At 41.8% G+C, this 22,496-nt stretch overlaps 1 protein-coding gene across 1 annotated transcript in view; it reads left to right on the forward strand.

The window, feature by feature from the left end:
* The first annotated feature begins 4,025 nt into the window (after positions 1-4,025).
* CLPTM1L (CLPTM1 like) overlaps positions 4,026-22,496 on the forward strand; it is a 32,621-nt gene continuing 14,150 nt past the window's right edge. Inside the window, exons 1-9 of the mRNA XM_076330199.1 lie at positions 4,026-4,236; positions 5,070-5,170; positions 6,764-6,953; positions 8,192-8,334; positions 10,320-10,398; positions 14,341-14,458; positions 17,787-17,881; positions 19,988-20,072; positions 21,793-21,896. Coding sequence (XP_076186314.1) covers positions 4,063-4,236; positions 5,070-5,170; positions 6,764-6,953; positions 8,192-8,334; positions 10,320-10,398; positions 14,341-14,458; positions 17,787-17,881; positions 19,988-20,072; positions 21,793-21,896 — 1,089 coding nt within the window. The 5' untranslated portion in view covers positions 4,026-4,062. The remainder of the gene's footprint in view (positions 4,237-5,069; positions 5,171-6,763; positions 6,954-8,191; positions 8,335-10,319; positions 10,399-14,340; positions 14,459-17,786; positions 17,882-19,987; positions 20,073-21,792; positions 21,897-22,496) is intronic.

Here is a 22,496-nt window from a genome sequence, read left to right on the forward strand (position 1 = left end):
TCAATGGGACCACTTTCTAAACCTTTTTGTAATTCTGAGCATCTCTCCAGGTGTGCAAGACGTTTCTAATTTGATTGCAGGTATTAGTTCATCTTTTTGGAAGAATAAAATTGAGTTATCAACAAGCTGAGAAATAACGCAGAAAAAAACTGTTTTGTCTCTTGAATTATTGTTAAACTTGCATTGAGGATATCATTTATATATTTTGGAAAAAATATTGCTATGTTTTTGAACACACTTGAGAATTTAAATGCAAAAGCCAAAAAAGTTAACCTTTTAAATGATCAAATTTTGGAATTTTCTCTTACCGCTACTGAATCCAAGTTAGGCACTGCCATGAAGAGGATGCTTCTAGTTGAAAACCTGTGCTGACAGAGCAGGGAGCTGTTTTGTAGGAACTCGCTGGCAAGGTAGTACGTGCTTGTTCCATCAGTGGTACAACTTCTGTTGACTTCAAGGCTGCTCAAGCAGACCGGGTGTGTTTAAAGACGCATATTGGCTGCAAGCTTTTTATTATAATAGCCCTTGGACATGCAGTGTAAATCTAACAATATATAGTGCTACTGGGTAATAATAATCTGAATGCCTATCTTCTGCTGTAAATTTCCCTCCTATGGCTCCTATGGTATGTGTACATAGACTATGACCTTTGCACTGAACTGACTATACTTCGTAACCGAAAAGCAAAACCAAGTAGTGTACTAAAGAGGACTGTAGCTTGTGGTTCCAATTGTGGAAGTACGTTTGCAGAACGGAAAGTATAGCTTCAGTGCTACAAATTTGATTTTTATATTTTTTATTAACATGCATGGAAGACTAAGGATAATATTTTTTAAAAATGAACTTGTTTTTGTACATTTTTCAATGTTTAAAACTATATGATTTAACATTACCTCTGAATACCAGTGATCAGTCAATTCTTAAAGGAAATACCTCAATTTGAGCATTCTTTTCTTGTTAGTTGTCTGATAGGTTGAAATGGACTATAGCGTGTGATGAACTGAGCCAAATGATGTGGACACTTAAACTATGCCGTATAAGTCGTATGATGATTTACTAAAAGGGAACTAAATGATACACTACAAGTGTTGATGTGCAGTATACAATCATGGCTCATTCTGCCCAACTGGACATTTTCCTTATGAATGGCTTGTAAATTGAATTTTCAGCGTGAAGCCAAATTAAAAATGAAACAAAAAAAATGTTTGGTTTCCTCTGGATTTTCTTTTTTTTTTTTAGATTTAAGGGGTTTTTTATAAACAACAAGGTTTACAATAAGGGAAAAGATACAAACCATAACTGTGAATAAGACTGAGTCCCTGCATGTTTAGGCGCGCTTTGTTGATGTATGTTCTCTGTGGCGGTGTATGTTTGTTTACCTGACAACCGGGAGTATGAAATTACAGGGTTTTAAGGGGTTTTTGTTTGGGCTTGGGGTGTTTGGGTTTTCTTGTGGGGGTGTGTGGTTTTTGATTTGGTTATTGGTTTTTTGTTTTGTTTTGTTTCCCCTAAGGATAACAGGGATATTATTCCAGTTTTCTGGAATAATACACCTATTTTCTGTGCTCAAAGAAGAATATCAAAAGATCAAAAAAGATACAGAAAAGGGGCTCTGGAAGTCTGGAGAACAAGCCTGTCTAAATTAGACTGAAGTAGGTCTGGCTACTTTTACTTATCCAGGAAACACGACAAGAAGTGATCCAACACTCCAGATACCTACATACATGAGAAATTCATAACAGAGGGTGGAAAAAGGCGTAATGAGGTCCAGTGCATATAAGCTGAACCATTAATATGAACATTTTTAATACGACTGAAACACTGGGGAAGTTTACCGGGGAAGTGACATACATTCATCATGATACGAAGATTTCAAGGGAAGACTTGTTAATGCTTTTCTTAATGTTGGTCTCTAATTTCAAGTTACAGGGCGGATGCAGATTTTGAGTATGTTCTTTGGCCCAAGTCAGGTTAGTCGTGCAGTGGTTTGTGTGAAAGAATAGACATCTGTAGGTAATAGCAAATGCATATAATTTCACTCTATGTAAGAAAAAAGACTGAATACTGTATTTGTCCAAAATTTAATTTAAATTTAAATTTTAATCTAATTAATAGGACTTCACTGAAAGAATAACTAGTCATGCAGCAATGTGGCATGCTTTCTTACGAAGAAAAGCTTTAAAACCTGAACTTTTTTTGCTTAAATATATTTTTCCTTTTTCTTCTGCTCTAAAATGCAAATACCTTATTTGCTCTATACTTATGAAAGTAGATTACACTAGGGAGTGTTTCAACTAATGCCAGAGGATGCTATCAGAATGCGGTACGCTTTCACAAACGCTTATTCATTACAAAATGGAAGTGATTGACACAGTTAATGAAATATTACAGATGTGTAAATGCACAAAATGCATGCAAGATTTCTTTCTTCCAAGGGTGAAGATTCCCCTGCCTGGTACCATCTGGTTTTAACCCTGTTTCTCCCTGCTGCTTGCCAGGGTAGCGTGAGGCCTGCCAGAGGCGACAGGCTATAGCCCTGGCTTTGCTTCTGTGCGGCGGCAGAGCCCTCCTCTGCTGCTCCTGCCACTGTGCTGCTCGGTTCAGCAGGGAGCCGGCGGCATCTGAATCTGCGGCCAGTCCTTCCTCGCTGCTCTCGTTTCAGCATCTTTTCAGGTGACGTGATCTGCTGAGGTAGCAGCATGAGCTGCGACTCCTCACATCGTGCCCTCTTCTCCTTCCCCACCCTCATTCCCACCTTTCTCCTGTTACTCTCCACCACTTTCTTCTCTTAAAGAAGATATCCATCTTCACCTTCCCCCGTGGTGTTTCCAAGCTCCATGCGTCCTGCCATGCGCTTACGGTAACACCCCAGACTGCCCCAGCCCTTCACCTGCCCGCTTCCTCGCTCGTCTGTGTTGCAGGGAAGCTCCCTGTTGTGCCGCCCTGCTGAGCTGCTGGGGCAGTCATCTCTTACCGCATGCTTGCGCCTTTTCTGCCCCCACATACCTTCTGCCTGAAGCTCTCGGCTGACATGGACTTGGAGGTATGTACCCGCGTCACCACTTTCTCCTGGTTGACGCCACATGAGGGGATACGTGAGGACCACAGGAAATGCTCCTTTTTTACTCCCAGCGCAGGGCCTGGAAGAGCCTTCCCGGCTCCCTTGAGGGGCAACATTTGGTAGCTCAGGCCTGCGAGAGCGGAGCGTGACTGACTGCTTGGCGGGAGGACTGCTTCCCTCAGTCGCTGATGGACGGACGCCGGTCCCTTCCCTTCCTCTGGGTACTGCCACCGTCCATAAGGGTTTGCTCCTGTTGCTCCCTTCCTTTCCCTCACTTTTTTTTATCGTATTACACTACCTTTCAGTCTGTGGGTCAAAGGTAATTTCTCGTTAGACTGCTGAAGGATTTTTTTGTTGTTGTTATTACTATTACCCCTTTGTATTAAGCGCCAAGCTGTCTCCGCTGTTCTCCTCTGGGAGCTGGCTCCCGGGGGCGGACGGGGTGGGGGCACAGCGCCGCACGGGAGGCTCCTCTCCCCCTTCCTACCCCGTTACCACACCTCGGCTGCCGAGCCTCACGTCGTGCCCGCCTCCCCCCCCCCCCCCCCGACCCTAGTCGTTGTGAGGGGCCCGAACTTTGGCACGCTGCTGTCCCCTCCCGGAGAGCCGCAGGCGCCGACGGGTGCGTGGACACGCCGCAGGCCCCCTCGGCAGAGGCCGGTGCGAGCTCCGCCGCCGACCCGCCCCCGGCCCGGCGCGAAGGGAGCGGGCAGGGCCGCCGCCCGCCGCCCCCTCCCCTCAGCGCCCCCTAGCGGCGGCGGGCACCGCCCCCTGAGGTCACGCCGTGACGCACCCGCCGCGGGCCGGGCCGTCCGCGGGGCCAGCGCCTCCCGAAGCCGGTTGCTAGGCGGCGGGGCGGTGCTTCCTCCGCCCGCCGGAAGTGACGGGCGGGTGGTCGGGCGGGGCGGCCGGCTGCCTGGGGGATGCGCGAGCGGCGGCGGCGGGGCGGCCCGGGGCGGCCCGGCTGATCCCGAGCGGGGCAGCGGGGGGCGGCCGCCGCCATGCTGAGCCGCAGCTCGTTCACCAGCCTGGTGGTGGGGGTGTTCGCCGTGTACGTGGCGCACACGTGCTGGGTGATGTACGGCATCGTCTACACGCGGCCCTGCCCGGCGGCGGCGGGGGGCGGCGCGGCGGGGTGCGTCTGGCCCTACCTGGCGCGGAGGCCCAAGCTGCAGGTAAGCGGGGCGCAGCGGCCCGCCGGTGGAAACGGGCGGGCGGCTGCGAGCGGCCGGGCTGCGGCGGCGCCGGGAGCGGCCCCGGGAGCGGCCCCTGCTGCCGAGGGAGGCGGCCGGACCCCGCTTCGGCCCTCGACCCCTCGGCTAACCGGCCGTGGAACCGGCTCCTCGGTACCGCCTGGGCTCCTGTCCCGGTCCGGAGGCGGGAGCGGCAGCGCCTGCCCGGGCCCGTCCCCTCCGTCTCCGCCGCTGCGCTCGTGGGTGCGGGAGGCGCCGCGCTGACTCGGCTGACGGCCGCGGTCGCGGGTGGCCTGCCCGCTGCCCCAGGGCGCAGCTCCCTCGTTCCCCCCCTGTAGCGCCGCGGTTGTGGCGGGGGGGGAGCAGAAAGCGGGGAGGGCGCTGCTAGTGCTCTGTGCAGGCGGCCCCTGCCTTGTGGGTGATGCCCGCGGCTGAAGCACGGGCGGGATGGAAGCGTGTTTTATTTTTTGATTGCGTGTATCTGCTGGCGCCTGCACTGAGTAGAGCAGCCTGACTGGAGAAAAGGCCCGGCTTGCTTAGACAGCTTGGACTTCAGCTGCAAGAACAGGTCATCCTATTAAAATGTATTTAGTGGCAATGTTACAAGGTGTTTCTGCCCCAAAAGGAGGGAAGGGGCAGCTGAAACCTACGTTAGGCTTTTTTTGAGTATATTGTTTTCTCTCCCAGCGTGTATAACCGTCATGTGACTGGGGAAATTAGTGAAGCTGACAAACAGATTTGAACTCTTAAGTGTACTGGTGCATGAATTTAATATTTCTGTACTCTGATTTCTCTGTGCTGTGTTTTGATTTCAGCTAAGTGTATATACTACCACACGGTCAAATATTGGTGCTGAGAGTAATATAGATCTGGTTTTGAACGTGGAGGATTTTGATATTGAGTCCAAATTTGAAAGGTAGGTATCCGAACTACGAGTTCTTTGTTTAATTCTGAAGTATGTATCCTAACTAGTAGTTACGTGTATGGAAGCACGCATGAAGCAAGGTAGACCGTTCATGATAGTTGTATTGAAAGAGTAGTGTTGTTGTTCTTGCATTCTTTGTTTTGGGGTTAAAGGTATTTTTGCACGCCGTACAGGCTATTCAGCTCACCCTTGTTTTCGTACAGTAATAACTATATTTGCCATGTTAAGGCAGGAAAGATGCGAAACTTAAGCATTGGTTAGTTTGGATCAGCACACTGTTTTCAGCTGTACAGACAAACGTTTTACGAAAGTGTGCTTTGCTTATAATAGCAAACATGACTTTCTGTTGTGAAAATCTAAGTCGAAGTGCCTGGAAATGCTTGAGACTTTCCTCAGATAGCGTGTAGGCAGTCTACTAGCTACATGATGTTTTGTTCTTAATAGCCGTGGCTTCAGACCTGGAGTAGAACTTGGAAGTCAAACCGTGTTCTCTTTTACTGTGTTTTACCAACATGCTTTTCTATAACTGTTTCAGTGCTAATAATCGTAAAAGTAAACCTTCTTTCTCTGGTAGTTTAGGGTTTCAAGATCTTCTGAAGGGATGTTGGTGCTAAGATGGCATAAGATTGTGCCCTTAGACAAATTTCTGAGTATAACACTGCACTCTATGTATACCTCTATACAATTAAAATGATTAGAACTACTTGTTTTGTGCTTCATATTTGCTGCCTCACTTTTTTTTTTGTTTAAAGTAGTCGCCTTATTCTTGACTTTCTTGTCGCAGAGTCTCCCAGGTTCTTTCACGCTCTGCATTTTCTATAATTAAAGAACACGTTGGTCTGCAGTTTAGGTCATATTAAACTTCATCTCTGACAGGCTTGAAAACGTAAGAATTGTTTTACTGATGGAGTCTGCTAAGCCATTGAAAGTATTCAGAGCAAAATAACCTGAGCAAATTTACAGGAATAGAGGAGGCATTATGCAAGGTTGCAAGTAGGATGGTTTCTTGGCTAACACAAGGGGAGTGACTTCATGGTTTGGGGCTCCTATCTAGAGTTCTGTGCTTGGCATGCCATAGCTGAGAAGATATTTTATTAATGCAAAGTGCTTGGCAAAACTTTGATTTTCTTTTTAAACTTTGTGTCATGTATACGGTCTGTGATACATATTCAGCACACAGAAGGCTATTTTCTGCAAGTTCTGTGATAATTTTGGCCCTGTGACCTATCGGCAGGGGAAAACAACAAAAGAACTGATGATGCAGTTGTGTGCTATCTAGGGTAATAAAGTATGAATTGGACAAAGATTAAAGTATCTTAAGATGATAGTAAAACACTGGAAATGCAAATATCGGGATACATACTGGAGTATATAAATTGATCCCATCCGGCCACAGCTCTTTAGGGCATATTAGCCAGAACTCATTGTTGTGTGCCAGGCAACCCAAACGTCTCCTCTTTTTTTTTTATGTCCCCAACCTTTTTCTACTTGCTTCCAGAACGTCTTCAGTGATCCTTATATGTGATAGCTAAATGTTTCAACATGTGCTATGTCATCTCATAATGTATTTATTTTGTATTTTAGGACAGTGAATGTCTCTGTACCAAAGAAAACCCGAAATAATGGCACATTATATGCATATATATTTCTTCATCATGCTGGCATTTTGCCTTGGCATGACGGTAAGCAGGTGCATATAGTAAGCCCTCTGACCACGTACATGGTCCCTAAACCAGAAGAGGTCAATTTGCTCACTGGAGAATCAGCCACACAGGTAGGTGGTTTTTCCATCTATAGATGAACAACTGCAAAAAAAAAGTAATTTCTTTTATAGACACTTCTAGCGTTAGCATCTGCTGTACTTGCATTTTTACACTAATGATGATATTAGGGGGAAAAAAAAATCAAAACCCCTCTTCTTATCAGCTTGTACGCTAATAGTAGGTCACTCAGCACAGCAAAGGTAGAGCCCTCTATAACACCGGCTGCTATTAAAGCACTTCCCTAGTTAACATTAATTGCTTCTTTAGGGATTCATTGCTTTTGGTAGAAGTACTGTATTGTTCTGTAACAGCATGATGCTGCTTTCTATAGTGAATTGGATTCATGTGAAATAATACGCTTTGCTTTTATAAAACAGAGATACAAACTTGATTTTGACGTTGGTGAGTGACCAGTGTCAAATTGCTTCTTTTCCTTTAGGATGTTCTTACTTTCCACTTCAGTTCAAGAGAATAAGGTAGCATCCTTTGACAAATGCTATGACTACTCACCAGGGGGAAAAAAATGTAGTGTTATTTAATGAAATACTTGTGAATGGCTGTTGTGCCTCATATTAAGTGGAGCTTGAGAATTTCACTCTGTTATTCTTTGGGATCTGAAATATACCTGTAGCCAGCGGTGCTGTTTCTAAATACTGTCAGAATAAACTTGAAAATAAGTTGAGGCTAGAGTCCAATATTGAAAGTCAGAACAGGTGGTGTTCATCCAAAGAAAAGCAAGTAGAATGCCCTGGGGATAAGCATCTGCTGAAAGCTAAGGTTGTACTTGGTTTCAGCACTGCTTTACACAGCATTTGGAAGCTCAGAAGTTCAAAACAAATGGTCTGATCTTTTTACTCCCAAAAACTAATATGGTTGATATCTACATCCTTTTGACCATTTTGAAGTAACATATGATTACTCTACAGTTCTTATTTCAAAGTGACTTTTTCTGACTAGTATCCACATTCCTACGGTATTAAGATTAATTAGTTGAATATTCATTCTTGATGAACAAGGCTGTGAATGGGCACTGAAGTTTTTCAGTGTCAGATTATGGTGGGTCTTTGCAATCCGTTCTGTCGTATTTGAGCAAAATACTTGATCTGGTCAAAATTAAGGTAAAGCGTTTCTTGGTGGGCTTCTGTTTTGTGATGTAGTTAATGACTCCATAGTTTCTGTGAGTTAGAGTACTAACCTATTCAAAGTTCTGTATAGTTTAGCAGTATATATGTTTGTTGTATTTTTAAAGCAAATTGAAGCAGAAAAACAGACCAATGCTCTAGATGAACCTGTCTCTCACTGGAGGTCAAGATTAACCTTAAATGTCATGGTGGATGATTTTGTGTTTGATGGATCATCCCTCCCTGCTGATGTTCACCGTTACATGAAGATGTAAGTCGATGACTTAATTTTGCTAGATTTGTTATTATAAACTTACTGTATGTTTCTTCAAAAATCCTCCCTGGCCTCCTTTAGTATTTTATGTTTAAATTGGTGTTTAGGAGACAGGAATAGATACTCTTAATACTTGCATTTTGGTAGTGAAAATTAGTAAGATATTATGTACTAGACAACCTTATTGGAGATACCTTGTTCCTGGGCAGCTCAGAGTTTAGAATACTTTTTTGTATGGAGTTATCATAGTAAGACAAAGCGGAACTACAAAGGCACAAGAAAAATGCTACAGCAGACTTCATACCCCCTTGTTCTCAAATCATACTTCTGGCCTTTAAAGCAATTACTGTCCCTTGACCTTTCCAGTTATCCTTCATCTGCAAATTATCTGTACAAACTGCAAGTGCTGAAGAGGCACAGCTGATCTCCTATGACATCTTTTTTCTCCCTTTGTGGTTGGCTTTATTGTACTTTGACAATGTGTGTTCCTACATTGTCATTTTCTCAAGAAAATACTGAAAAGCAGGGATAGGTTTTTAGGCCACTAAATGTAGGCACTAGCTTCTGTTCACAGCTTGCTTAAATTACTTCCAGTGTTAACCATATAAATAGTGCCGTACTGGCTTGTGCTGCTGTATGTTGATGCCTTTCTCTACAAGTATCCTGTTAAATCCAGAAGTAGTTGCTTAATCAGCAGACCCTGGGGTTCTGGGATAGCTTCCCAGCCAGAATAGATAAACTTAGTAACTCGTAAGATAGGCCCATAACAAGAAGGGGTTGGACTGGGATTGATGAACGAGGATATTTTTTCTGGTCATGTTTAGATAGGCATCAGTGCTGTTTTGTCATTGCATTGTACAGGAAATAGTTTGGATGTGAAATAGCCTGCTGCAATTCCACTAGCAGTAGCTTTAATTGTAGTCATTATATAGAAATCTAAACCTCTTTAGTTAAATAACCAACCCAACCAGTATTTCTGAGCCTCAATTTAGTACTTTTCTATATTACTGTTGCCCATTTTATATTTAGTATGCAGTCTTTCTTTGCGTGCATAGAGACTTCTTTCTTTTGTCAACAACTAAAATTCAACTTCCAGGCTTTAAAAATCTCTGTTATGCTAGTTCCATAGACTTTTACCGAGAACATCACAGTGTAGACAACTGACTTTCTAGTGAAGAACTTTAAGAATTTGTCTCTCTTAGGGCATTAGGCTAAATACTTTTCTAAGATAGTGACAAAGCAATTGCATATAGGTCATAATTTGCTAAGTAACTTTCCAGCGGTCAGTTTTGTAGAGGGCTCAAAGGCTGGGAAGTTTCTATTGGTTTGATGCAGGCTGGTGAGGTAGTAGAGCAATCCAAACGAGGGCTTTTGTTCAGGAGAAGGCAGAGAAGATTTCTGCTCCTTGTGCACTCTCTCCAGTAGTATCTAGCCTTCCTGTGTGCGTACCAGCCATCATGTTCATAGTCCCATGCTAGCTAGAGCATGTGCTGTTGCTGACCTGATAGATGTCATTGGAGGTGCAGAGGAGTGTGGGAGATGGTGGAGAGTGGTCATTGTTGTAGTAGGAGAGGGATACTTGAGACAAAGGATACAAATATATGGTAGTAAACTTCAGCACGTTTCTCTTCAACAAACTTGTTGATTTCCTCTACCTTTGGTCATGCAACAGCTTCAGCATCATCACAACCAATTTCATTTGTCCTTTTTTTTTTTGTTTGCTTATTCTGTCTTCCTACAGAAAGGTAAAAACAAACTAAAAGGAGAAATATGACATGCCTAATTTTTTATACAGACATCTCTCAATGAAAGACTAGGCTAGTGGCTCCTTTCTTGCTGTGTTAAAACAAAATGTGCCTGAAAAGATGGTGGGAAATATCTACATGGGTAGATCTGAAAGTGATGAATGAGTGCTAATTTGAATAAAAGTAGTTTTCTTTTTAGATCACCACAGTCATAAAATCCATGTTTAAACATCCTAGGGTTCAGTTGGGGAAGACAGTGCATTACCTTCCAATATTATTTATTGATCAGCTAAGCAACAGAGTGAAAGATTTGATGGTGAGTAATAGAATACCTTTAATTACATTTAACAGTTTTAACAGTAATCTTCAATGTTGTTTTAATTAAGATTTTGTCATAGGTTGTTTGCTGTAATGAAAAAGTATAAATTCACAAAAGGACTCTACCAATGACTGTTTAACTTTGTGGTCAATTGTGGTAACTGCAGAGACTGGATCTGGGTTTTAAGACTCCCCTCTGGCAGAAGTATCTGCCAAGCACTCCCTTCTATTACACCAAAAGATATTTGGATTACATTGCTTCTGGATGGATATGGAGGACATTGCTGCAGCACCAGCTGTGGTGGGAGCAGTCTCATAAGCAATTTGACTCCCTAAGCTGAAGAAGTTGTGTTAGCATCCCAGATTGGCTTCTGATATCTTCTAGGGAAATGAGCATACTGAACACAGCTGATACTGGAGCTACACTGAGATAAGTCAGTAGCTATTCTCTTATCTCTAAAAAAATTCACTTGTGGTTAAATTTTCTGGTGGTGCTCTCTATCGTGTTAGAGTAACTTGAGCACCTGAAAGCTTGGTGTTGCAGTACATCCAATGATTTTGTGCACTCAAACAAATCAGGACTTAGAAACTTCAATAATGGAATTACAGAAGGATGAGGTTGGACAAGATTTCTGGAGATTGCCAGTCCAATGCCCCTGCTCAGAGTAGTGTCACCTAGAACGGGTTGCTCAGGACCTTCTCCAGTTGGGTTTTGAATATATCCAAGGATGGAGATGCCAGGGCCTCTCTGGGCAACCTGTTTTAGTGTTCAGTCACCCCTGCAATTTAAAAAAAAAAAAGTTTTTTTATACATATAAATAGAATTTTCTGTATTCAGTTTTTGCCCAACTCTTCTCGTGTGGGAAATCATGCAGTTCCTTTACTACAAGTTACACATGGCAGTCCCCTGCATCTAAACCGCATTCATCTTCGCAGCTCTTAGTTAAGCCCTGCAGTTCTTTTCAGTTGCACTGACTGGAATTTAGCAATCAGAGTTACTGAGACCACAAGTCTTGGGGAGTGTCTCAAAACTGTTAAATGAGCATGTCTGGAATCAGCATCTTCTAGATGGAAGTCTTGGTATATGTAAACTTTCCATTGACCTTCTAAATTGTCTTTCTGATTCATTAACTTTAGCTCAGACAAAGCATTTTGTTATTTAGTGTTGGGGAGAACCTTCTTTAAGAACTTGTATCCCCTCCACCCCAAGCTTGTTTGGCAAAATAAACTCCTGAGCATCTGTTACGAATCTTGGTAGCAGATAGTTTTGTCCAGTATTTCTGGTGTATTTTCCAGTATACTTTTGTGATGTCTTTATCAGTGGTCATTGTCCTTTGTTTTAAGTTTCTTACACAGCTCATTCAGTTCAGTACATTCATATGAGCTTCTAACTGGTCAAGTCATCTACCCTGTTTACAAATAAACTCAGCATTCTCATGTTATTAATAACATTCCTGCAGTTGTCATGCATGTCACGGTTAATGCTATTGTAACTTACTACCTTAAAGTCATTAAAGATACTGAGAAGTGCTGCAAAGACTATTCCATCAAAACTAGCAAACTTCCCCTTCAGCACTGACTTATGTGACTTCTCAGTAGTGACTTGCCAAACCGCTTGCAAGCCCTGCAGAAAGAGTGGTCTAATAGTATGCATACTGTGAGATAATGAGGGGTGAGTGAAGAGCAGGAAAGGATAAGGGAAGAAGGTGATACAGCTTTTGTGGAGCAAGGTCGGCATTTGACTGTAAATAGGGGCATAGACACTGTCTGTTTGGTATGCCCGACCTGAAGTCATGGAGCTGAAGATGCATTTTCCCTGCTTGTGCTAGGCTGTGTAGCTTTTGAACTGACTACTATTTTGACCCAGATGTAGGTCTCCTATGGTAAGTACTGTAGTCTAGAGATTATGTGTTCCTCATGCTCTTAAATGTTCTTGCTAATGCTGGGGGTTTGGGCTTGCACAGGATTCTGATTTAATAAAGAGAAAACTTTAAAATTCATACCGCTGAACTTATTTGCTTTGTTTACACACTGTTTTGTAGTACTGGTAAAGTAGAGTGCTAGAAGTAATATGTGATGCTCAGGCCGTACTACAAGAGTAGGTTGTATTGCAGAGGGTTGGTAACTTCCTAGTTTTCAAAGGCTTAGCAACCATCACACTCAGCTAGGTTGTGAGGCAGCACTTGTGGACTTTTAGTTGTTCATTGAGAAAGAGTTCATTCTTTTAATCTTTGTATGTTCACTGAATTTGTTTTTGGTGTTGAAGAATTCCTATCTCTGTGTTGTACTGCAATCCGATTTTCTCCCTACGCTGTCCCTAACTCCTTAGTAGTGCTTTGGCTGTGAAGAGTGCACTTGCTGCATGTTACCCATGCATTTGCAAAATTTTTGTTTTCTGTCTGTCCTGCACAGATAAAATTTCTTTTCCTTTTCTCCCAGAAATGTTGATGCTATCTCTGATTGACTGAGAAATTGGAATGAGAATGGAGGGATTACAGGCATCCTTTAAAAAGGAGAAGAAGCCTGGAAGATGTTTATGTAGCTTTTGGTAAACAGCTGTAGAATCTTGGTAGCATTCTCTACCGTCAGCTCTAACCACATTGTTTTCACCCTGTTTTGTTGTTGGTTTTCTTCCCCAGACATTTCAGAGATTCCTGGCACCATTCTAGTTTCTCAGGCTTTCTCCCTGCTGTATTTATAAAACTGTCTCAGCTTCCCTTTCTTTCCCTTGCACGCGGGCATGTTCTGCCACTGTCTGAAAAGCTTATAGGGTCTTGGGAGGGTGGTGAGATTGAAAATTGTCTGTACTCACTGGAGGAAAGAATGAATGGGAGAGTGAACGTAATCCCCAGGTCACACCTGACTGATACGTGGGGAGGCTAAAACCATGTTCTGTAACATAAGGATCAGAAGAAGCCTATTCATCTCAGATAGGTGTCAGCTAACTGACTACTGTAGAAACAGATACAGTGTAGAGTAGCAGTTCTGAGATGGGAATTATAATTGGGTAGTAATTAGGAGCCAGGAGCAATAGATCTTGAACTGTTGCAATTCAGAGTGCCTGCCTGTCTGTAGTCTTGAGCTATCCTTAAAAGTTTAAAACATACTGCCTGAACTTGTACCTAGGTAGCTGCGGAGAATTCTAACATCTGTGAGGACTATTTTTTTTTTCCTTCATTTTAAACTTATTTGAGAGACAGTCACCTATCATGCAGAAGGAGCTGAGGCAATTTAAGACTTTTTGTTTGTTTGTTTCCAGCTTAAGGGGGCCCCAGGTAGTTCTCATCATAAAGGAGGATTAGCTGAAATTTATTTCTCTTGGAGCAGGAAGAAGATTTCTGTGACACCCCATATCCCAAGTTTTGCAGGCAGGGTAGCTTGCTTAGCTTTAGCTGTGGTGTTTTCACCAGTCCAAGCAAGTAGGATCATCTTGCTTCCCCACCTTTTGTTTTGGTATGAGTTGTTGTAGCTTTAATTTCTCTCAAAGACAGCCTCACTTTAGTAAAGTTCTGACTGTGGCCTTTGGGATATGATTTTTTTTTCTTGGTTTTTTTACCTTCTAGTTTAGGTAATCTTAGGATATACATTCAGAGAAGAACTGTCAGAAAAAAGAATTACCTTAAGCACACTTTTCCCACTTGAGCTGAGACCAGCAGAGGGAACTATGTAAATGTCTCAGAGGAGTTTGTGTACAGTAACAGTGAGGTTGCTATAAGAACAAACTGCCAATTTAGCATTTCTTGGGAAAAAACCTGAAGACTTAAAGCATAGTATAGAAGTCTAAGATCTTATTCCCTTTCAAAAAACAAACTGACCTCTTAAAATTGTGTGATTAAATCAGTGTGATATAATCACTTTCCTTTATTTAAAAAAAAAATGAATGGAAATAATTGTTGCAATTTTTCTATTAAAAATGAAACTATATCTTTTTGAAATACAGGTTATAAATCGTTCAACCACAGAGCTACCTCTTACAGTGTCATATGACAAAATATCTCTTGGAAAACTCCGGTTTTGGATCCACATGCAGGATGCTGTGTACTCCCTCCAACAATTTGGTATGTTTTTTATCTTTAATGACTTTAGGCCAAAAAACCCAACAACCCATAAATTTTTTTTCTTGTAGGTACATAGATGACACTTAACTCTCTCTTTTTTTCTGGTTAGCTGGTGAAAAGATTTAATCTTTAAATAATTTCTGAATTAATGCTACAAATCTTACATTGTTTTACCTTAAGGTAAAGGTGGAAATAAAATGCTGACATGGTAGGAAACAAGAATACAGAGGTGAATTAACCATTTTTAAAGTAATTTTTATTTGTATAGGACTACTGTAAAAGTGTAAGAGGCCAAAATAGAGGAGAGAATTTTCGCCACAGGTTTCCCCTGTCATCCATGGAACAGAAAAGCTGGATTGGTGTTACATAAGCTTTGATATAAGCTATACATAGCTGGTCACTGTAGCTATATACCTACAGTGAAATACAGGCAGGTACAGTAAAGTCTTTGGGCTGAAGCTGAGCATGAAGGAGGAATCTGGGTTCTGATCATACTTGCTTCTGACGCTGCAGAACTGGCTGGCCTCTCACTTTGGCTCAGTTACAAATTTATAAGGTAATTCAGATAAACTGGAGGCTTTACATGCATGAAACTATTAAATTGTCTGTTTCACTTAAATGTAATGGAGTAAGTGTACACTTTCACTCTGAAGTTCATATGCTCTGTGTTGGTGATGGTATAGCCAAGCTTTTACTCTCTTTAAATGTTTGTCCCGCTGATGCACACCTTTTTGAGTCTAATCATCACTCTTAAAAATCCGCATCTTATTTTCAGGGTTATCTTTGCTGACTTAGTTTTCTCTCACAAGACTGTAGTTGGCTTTTTTATGCTAGAGTAAGGAACTACTGAACTGGTATATGCATGTAGGATTTTTTCTGATCCTCTCGTTTTAAGCTCTTCAGACAGCAATTTGAACTTTTTTTCAGGCCAAGAGATCTTAAAAGCTTCTGTGCTGTATTATTTTAATGATTCTTAAATCCTTCCCAGTTTTTTTTTTTTTTTAAATGCAGATATATGCAGTATTCTACTAGTTTCCCAAGAGACATATGTAGGGGTAATGCTGCTTCCATACTACTCAGTGTTGTTCTTTGTTCACCAAAATTTAGTCAGTAAGAGGGAAAGGGTTTAGTTATTCACTGTCATCTCTGAATTACTATTTTATGATGGACAACTTAACATTTAAGGCGTTGATTCCTCTGGAAAAAAAAATCTGTTCTGGTTCAGCACTAGTTTAGAATCATAGAATAGTTTGGGTTGGAAGGGACCTCTAAAGGTCATCTAGTCCAACCCCCCTGCCGTGGGCAGGGACATCTTCAACTAGATCAGGTTGCTCAGAGCCCCGTCCAGCCTGACCTGGAATGTTTCCAGGGATGGGGCATCCACCACCTCTCTGGGCAACCTGTGCCAGTGTTTCATCACCCTCAGCGTAAAAAATTTCTTCCTTATATCTAGTCTAAATCTACCCCCCTTTAGTTTAAAGCCATTCCCCCTTGTCCTGTCGCAACAGGCCCTGCTAAAAGTCTGCCACCATCTTTTTTTATAAGCCCCCTTTAAGTACCGATAGGCTGCAATAAGGTCTCCCCAAAGCCGTCTCTTCTCCAGGCTGAACAACCTCAACTCTCTCAGCCTTTCTTCACAGGAGAGGTGTTCCATCCCCCTGAGCATTTTTGTGACCCTCCTCTGGGCCCGCTCCAACAGGTCCGTGTCTTTCTTATGCTGAGGGCTCCAGAGCTGGACGCAGGACTCCAGCTGGGGTCTCACCAGAGCAGAGTAGAGGGGCAGAATCACCTCCCTCGCCCTGCTGGCCACGCTTCTTTTGATGCAGCCCAGGATATGTTTCAGAGTGCAGTATTGTAAGACACAGTATCTTTATACAGTGTAACTTAACTGAGAGTCTAGACTTTCTCCATTTCTTTTGCAGCCTAAGCTTTTCTCATGTTTTGTTGGGGTAGGGAGGGTGGGTAAGGAGTAAGGTCATCTGAAGTAGAATCCAGCAGCTTCTCCTTAGCTCAGGCTAATGTATATCGAAGCTACAAGTATGTCTGCTTAAAATAACTGTCTTGAAAGAATCAAGTAACTGCTTGCACAGTTTGCGTGGGGCATTTGACCACCATCATTTCTCCATAAATTCTTGTAAGCCTCCTTAGAATGGCATAATTGAAATTTTCATGTTCTGTGTCTTGGCTGTCTTGTGATGGACACATATATCAAGACCTGTCATCCTCGGAGTACATCCTCTGCGTGGAAAAAAAGCTTACCTAAAATGCTGCTTGTTCTCTTTAAGTATGCAGATAGTGAAACGTTAAGGTTTAAAATTTTCCTTTTGGAATAACTTACGAAAAGGTCATCAGTAGCAGAACTCCAAAATCACTTGAAAATAGGTGAGTTCTTCTTGCTGTGATGAAGGACAGCTGATAGGACAAAGTAAATTGGTACTGAACTCACTAGTGTCATAACTAACACCATTGCCGTAAATGCAACATTGTGTATTTTCTGAGAAGGGTAGACTTCAATCACAGTGGCTGGAACTTTCTACTTCATGAAGAAAGCATCTTAACACTGGCTGAAGGAGTTCAAAGGGATGCTGTATCTTCTAGAAAACACACTCCTTGGTGCTGGCAACCATATTTATCATGGACAGGCTCTAACTTTTTTTGAATTAATGGTTGTCCAGTATATAACAAGAAAGCAACATTCCTCCTTTAGGAGAATTGATAAGACAGTAGAGAATACGTATTTAGCTTACAGATTGTGATTTCTGGAAGATGCTTTGCCTTTTTCTATTTATCTAAGAGAGGCTTCCAAGTTAATTCTGTAAGGACTGTGAAAAGAATTGATGCCTAATCCATGATCTGGGGTCTATACTGTTGCATATATGGCCGTGTTTCCCACTGACCTTTGTTGTCCTCCACAGTGTAGTCCTTCTCTCATTTTTTGGTTTTTAATGTGAAGCTCACTTTTCTTATGTATCAAATAAAAGCTCAGAGGCCAAGTTGAATAGTCCTTTTTCTTCCTACTCAGGCCAGAGTGACTTCCTGTGTCTTGCCATTTGTGTCTCTGGTGTTCAGCCTGGGTTGTAGTTATACAACACATTAAAGGCACGTCAGTCTGCTTGTAACTGATGGGTTTTGTTTACGGCAAGCCAAATAACTAGCCAAAATATAGGTAGACTTGGGTTTTACCAATGAAGCTGCCATCTTGTTTTGGATTTATGATTCCTTGATAAAACATGTGCAGGTGAAATAAGATTCCGTTCATACTGAACTCTAGTGTAACATCAATTAACTGTCTAGTACTTCTTGCATAATTACTTGTTCTTTCTCTTAGGGTTTTCAGAAAAGGATGCAGATGAAGTAAAAGGAATTTTTGTTGATACTAACCTGTACTTTCTGGCTTTGACATTCTTCGTAGCAGCATTTCATGTAAGTGGAGAAACTTTGGGTTTTAGGAATTACAGCATATGAAATTAAAAGGGCTGGAGGGTGGGTTGAACTTCAACTCTTTCATTTATTGAGAACTGTTCTTGGAAATAGTAATTTCAGTAGAGCAATAGAAGAGGTTTCAGCTGTACAAATCAGCTGTATTTCCAATACCACGTTAATATAAAAATCTCAAGATAGAAATATGAGATAACTAGGTGTAAACTAAACAGTCTTGACTGAAATATAAGACATTTAACTTCATTATCATCACCTTTTTTTTTTTTTAGCTGAACCAAAGCACCCAGAATTAATATACCTGTCAACATTGGTTCACATTTTCTGCTAAGCTGAGTTATCACAAAGTTTACTGCTGCAGTGGCATAGCTCAGGCACCACAGTAGGGTTTGAGTCTCTGACTTCTAACCCCTGGAGAAATTTAGATCAGCTGCTCTAGATTACTTCAAAAAAATGGTCGCTGTAAAGTGCAGAGCTTGTGGCTCTAGGCATTTGTTGTTGCGTCTCTCTGTCAGCGTTATGTGTGTCTTTGTTTTAATGAACAAGTTTTTTAGACTTCATTGTTCTACTCGGACCATTTTTGTCATCTACAATTACGCTCAGTACAATTCCCATATTCTGGGGTAGATAAGAACTTGCTGAGCGTGTTATGTTTCTTTATACTTACATTACATACAATTAATTTGGTTGGAAACCCTTAGACTTCCAGCCATTTTAATTTATTTTTTTCCATTCTGTTTATTAGATTGTAAGATATCTGTAGGCTGGGACTAGATCTTCTGATATTTTTTTCTTTTGTGTATCATTTACCCAAATTAAAAAAATACACTTTTTCATTAAAATTCTCTGACCCAAGAATTTCTTGAATCTGTGCTGCTTTTTTTTAAGACAGTGAATGCTTAAAGGAGATACTAAAAAATATCCTGGCGGCCAAAAGGGCAAATGGCATCCTGGGGTGCATCAAACACAGCATAACCAGCCAGTCAAAAGAGGTGATCATCCCGCTGTATTCAGCATTGGCACGGCCTCACCTTGAGTGCTCTGTGCAGTTCTGGGCCCCACAATTTAAGAAGGATGTGAAGGTACTTTAATGCGTTCAGAGGAGGGCAACAAAGCTGGTGAAAGGGCTGGAAGGCATGTCCTGTGAGGAGCGGCTAAGGAGTTTGGGCTTGTCTAGTTTGGAGAAAAGGAGGCTGAGGGGCGACCTCATTGCTCTCCACAGCTGCCTGAGGAGGGGAAGTGGAGAGGGAGGTGCTCATCTCTTCTCCCTGGGATCCAGCGACAGGACGCGTGGGAACGGTTCAAATCTGCGCCAGGGGAGGTTTAGACAGGACATTAGAAAGCATTTCTTTACTGAGAGAGTTGTCAAACACTGGAACAGGCTTCCTAGAGAGGTGGTCGATGCCCCAAGCCTGTCGGTGTTTGAGGCATTTGGACAATGCCCTTAACAACGTGCTATAACTGTTGGTCAGCCCTGAATTGGCCAGGCAGTTGGACTAGATGATCGTTGTAGGTCCCTTCCAACTGAACTATACTATTCTATTCTGAACAAAAATTCTGGAAAAAATACTCGGTACAAATAAATCTAATGCTAAAATGTCCTTGAAGTTCAGATCAACTTCTTGGTGATGAAATAGAGAGGAGAAAATGACTTGCTGTATTTTAGGAATTTTTAAAAAACTTTGGTACTATCCAAGCCTAAATTGACTATCGATCCAATACAAAGCACTTTGAATCTAATTTAGCGTGGCTTTCCCTGGTCTGTCAAGGAGGTGAGCAATTCCTCAGGGTCCTCAGTTCTTCATCCTCTATCATGTGTTACCCTGTATTGGGTCACTAACTTTCTTTAACTGATGCAGCATTGTAGCAGTACCTGGAATTCTTTGTGTCATTGTGCACTGCATTTGGAGCTTAGGCTTCTAAAACAGTTTTTCTTTTTAGCTTTTATTTGTGGTATTTAATTTTTATTTCTGAGGCTTCTAAAACAGGTTTTTCTTGCAATTCTATCTTAAATGCATTTTCAACAGTTCAGCTGGTAGTCTTTAACTAGTGCACGTTTGAACAAATGAGTGTGTTTCTTGATATTTGCAGCTTCTCTTTGATTTCCTTGCATTCAAAAATGACATCAGTTTTTGGAAGAAAAAGAGGACCATGATTGGGATGTCTACAAAAGCAGGTATGGGCCAGAATGCGAAGTGTTGTGCATGTGTTATCTAATGTATACTGTGTGTTTTTAGTCTTACTCTAAGTTGAAATTTTGTAGATTCACTAAGATGGCAAAATGAGATGTGTTTGTGTATGAAAAGAAGATGGCTAACAGGCTGGTTCTAACTTTGTTAGCATTGTGCTCAAGTATCGCTTGCTTTTAAGCGCTCGTGTCACTTTTGAGGTTTGACTGTCTTACAATTGAGAATAAGTTTAATACTAAGTCAGTCACCAGATTTCCTTTGCTGAAGGAACAGAAAAAATCCCATGGGTGGAAAGAATGTGCTATCATGGGTAATGCTGTCCTGCGAGTCCCATGTGTTCCTTGTAGATAACTCCAGATTCCAAAATATTTGGGAGGGAAAACACTAGTGTAATGCTGCTGTTTGATTTGGGCATTGGTGTAAACAGGAGCAGTAGAAGCTCCTGGGGGCGGCGGGGCAGGAAGGGCATGGGAGGGCTGAGTTGACTTGGATGTAGGAAAGATGAGAGAAACATAGTGGTCTGACATCCTGCTAAGCCTTCCTGGAGACAGATGAAGGTAGTAGCCAGCCCTGGACACTTGAGGTTTAACACACCGTTCCGCAGCCTTGTTTATTGTGCTAATACTTACTGCTTGTTTTTTCTAATAGATTTTTCCATTCTGATTATAAACCAAAATGATAAACCTGGAGTCGCTTGACCTCTGAGACTATCCCTAATTCTATCATGTATACAGATTGATTAAAACGTGAGGAATATCCATACCAGGAAAAAATTAGGCAATCTAAAGTACGATAGACAGCGACATGTTTTTTTCATGTGGAAAATCTGTTTATCATCTTTATCGGAGTGCCTTTGTTTTTGTAAGGCATTTATACTGCTGTTGGCATGTGTATGCCAAAAAGTTAGTAAAAATTCAAAATGGTCCACGGAATTTCAGAATTAAGTGTTGATTGCCAGTTCAAAAAATAAGTAAAGTCAAATTGGAAAAACTGAGTGACAAAGGGTTTTCTAACTTCATTATTTAAGTATCAGTCTTCAGTCTCCAGTAATTGATGGTTCCATCCTCTTTTTAGCAAGCCTTAGTCACCTTTCTTCCTGTATTTCCTCCTTGCCCTGACGGAGGAGTGCGGCAGGCAATTGCTCTGGAATGGTACAGTGTAATTGTTGATGTCTGAGTGTGTTGTAGCTCTTCTCTCTTTCTGTTCCTGCTTAGGGGGATGGATATTTGAATCTAAGAATTAGTTGGTAGACACAAGCACCCAAGGTTTTGCAAAACCTGAAAAATAACCCTAAAATACGCTTCTTAACATTTACAAACATTAAATTAGTTGCATGAGTTTCAAAGATTGACATTACATTACCCCACAGCCTTTCAGCTTCCTCGAGACATGAATAATGAACATAGATCATAATAGTACTGATACATTGCTCAGTTGCTGCAGTACAGAAGTCTTCCTTAAATATTCTGATTTCCTTTCATCTTTTGTGATAAGGATTTCATAAAATGTTTTTATTCCTTATTTGCCTGGAGGCATACAGATCACTGGCTGTTGCTAGGACTACTTGATATATCAAGATGTATATAAGAGAAGTTCGTGCTTAAACTGCGTAAGGCAGAATTCTAGTAAATAGGCCAACAGTCTTCTGTCATCTCAGCTGTTCATTTAAATATTAATAAGCCTTTTGTTTTTGTTTTTTCTATCTAGTGCTTTGGCGGTGCTTTAGTACTGTGGTAATATTTCTTTTCCTTTTGGATGAACAAACAAGTTTATTGGTACTGATCCCAGCAGGCATTGGTGCAGTGATTGAGGTGAGTTCTTAAAGCTCTAGAACCAAATACCAGTATTTGTAGCAACATGCGTAGTTTATTGTAGAAAAAGAATGCTAAACTAGTTACTGGAAAAATACTGCTGTTGTAGTATGGTGTCTTAGCAGCATTGTTTAACTGGCTTTCAGTGGTAGAGGAGATTGTGTCCTTTTATCAAATAACTGAACTGGAAGTATCAGGTTTTTCTGGGACGGGCCAGCTGGTATTGTGGAAACCAAACATAGAGCTACGCTGAGGTTCCTTCCTATCACATCATCTGATAGGCATCACTCCTGACCAGGCATGTATGACCATGTCACAAGCCCTCACGGAAACATTTGTCAAAGAGCAGGCTGTGGGCCATCAGACAGTGCCTCAGGTCTGCAGCTTTCTCCCTGGCCATGACTGAGGTGCTTGGGGAAGGAGGAGAGTGCTGGCTGTGTTCGTTATTCCAGGAGATCATGTCCAGTCAGTGGGTTGCAAGTACTGCTTAAAAGCCTGCTTTATGTGTAGTAAAGCTCAAAGTCAACAGTAATGGGAAGGGGAGATCTCTCTGCCTAGTATTGCTTGCAGATCTAATTACTTCTCAGTATTTAAAAATAA

This window comes from Aptenodytes patagonicus, chromosome 2 (assembly GCF_965638725.1).
Source record: "Aptenodytes patagonicus chromosome 2, bAptPat1.pri.cur, whole genome shotgun sequence".
Lineage (NCBI taxonomy): Eukaryota > Metazoa > Chordata > Aves > Sphenisciformes > Spheniscidae > Aptenodytes > Aptenodytes patagonicus.